The sequence below is a fragment of the Pteropus vampyrus genome, unplaced genomic scaffold, assembly GCF_000151845.1.
Source record: "Pteropus vampyrus isolate Shadow unplaced genomic scaffold, Pvam_2.0 Scaffold53, whole genome shotgun sequence".
Lineage (NCBI taxonomy): Eukaryota > Metazoa > Chordata > Mammalia > Chiroptera > Pteropodidae > Pteropus > Pteropus vampyrus.
This window is the reverse complement of record NW_011888834.1, coordinates 4,915,885-4,917,361: the sequence shown is the minus strand read 5'-3', so window position 1 is coordinate 4,917,361 and position 1,477 is coordinate 4,915,885. Positions and strand designations below refer to the sequence as shown.

The following is a 1,477-nucleotide window of genomic DNA, read 5'->3' as shown; positions in this document are numbered from 1 at the left end:
ATTCATGTGTAAATCATATGTGTGTATGCATAGTATGTACATGTATTTTATATAGATAGATAATATATTGATAGGTAGGTAGGTAGATGATAGATAGATAGATAGATAGATAGATAGATAGATAGATAGATAGATATTCAAAATTCCTTGTCTTTGTTAAATCAAAAGCCATACCTGTTGATCTGGCATCTTGGCCTCTCTTTTGTGTAGTGGATGAAGTCTTCTGGGATAAACCACTTCATACTCCTTTATTTCAAAGAGTTCTTTTATTGCATTTACTGAGAAAAAAAAGTAACAGAAAATTTAGCAAAGCAAAACTGATATAGACTGATAGGCAATGGGCATCCTTACTGTATTTCTGAGGAACGATGCTACACACAGAGCTCTGAATTATGAAAGAGCATTATTAAAGTGCAGACACTGGAAGAGATCAACAAAATCAGAAACCCACTCCTCTTCTCAAACCTTTATTATAACTTATATCTTCAAATGTTATCTCACTGAAAGTTTATAAGTGTTTCTCAATTTAGTGAAAATATTCCTTTTGAGTTTTCCTACTTCTCTTTACTAACTTGGATCCCCTGCAAAGAAATGCAGCAAACAGTACAGGCAAAAGCCAGTACAGGGAGGCAGAACCCCAAAGAATTCTTTAGAAAGTTAATCAGTGTCAGAATAATTGAGTTGAAGCACTCTGAAAACTACACTGCTAGAAAAATGAAATAGCTAATGGATTTTAATATAGTTTTGATTTTAATATATTTTTCTTGGGTTTTCCAATAGCAATGTTTTCCCCTCATGAAAGAAACTGAGTAAGAAAAGGTTCCAATACCAGTTTGATAGAATTAGTTCGTATTGCAATACAGACACACCTTCATTTTTGTATACAAAACATGAAAAAATAAAGAAAAGAAAATTAGAGAAACATACAATTAGAACACTAGTACTGGCCTAGAAGAAAAAAAATTGTGCCTGCAGTTATACTGAAAGAGAATTAGAAAGCTATCTCATTCAATTTTCTATCTGCATTTTGAATTCTCATTTTAATATTGTTTCTAGAAGTTATTTTTGAGAGAAATTCGGTTTTCCAAAGCTAACACTGGACTTTCTATTTTCTTTTTTATCTGCCCACATGGTCCAGTCTCTGCTCTGTGTAGTGTGGCACCTGAGGAAATGTCAACAGATCTTGTCACTGGCTGCTGAAGGGGCTGCAGGTCCATGCAAAAGGTAGATGCAGCAAGAATCAGGCCCTAACCCAACCATACCAACAACTGACTAGGAAGGCTTTAGTTCTCTGTGTAAGGTCTAGAAGCCTCTCTAACAGTACTCCTAGTTCATTAAAGTACTCAAACTACATTCTATTGTAATACAAATTTATGTTACTATGGTTGATCTTTTAACAAATAAAACTGAATATTTTTCGTTGGTCATCTTGGATGGCTGTGCACTTATCCCAATGTAGCCCAAAGAATAAATATTT

General features: G+C 33.9%; 1 protein-coding gene across 1 annotated transcript in view; it reads right to left on the bottom strand.

The window, feature by feature from the left end:
• ADAM28 (ADAM metallopeptidase domain 28) overlaps window positions 1-1,477 on the bottom strand; it is a 58,122-nt gene that overhangs the window by 52,054 nt on the left and 4,591 nt on the right. Inside the window, 1 exon segment of the mRNA XM_023530774.1 lies at window positions 175-278. Coding sequence (XP_023386542.1) covers window positions 175-278 — 104 coding nt within the window.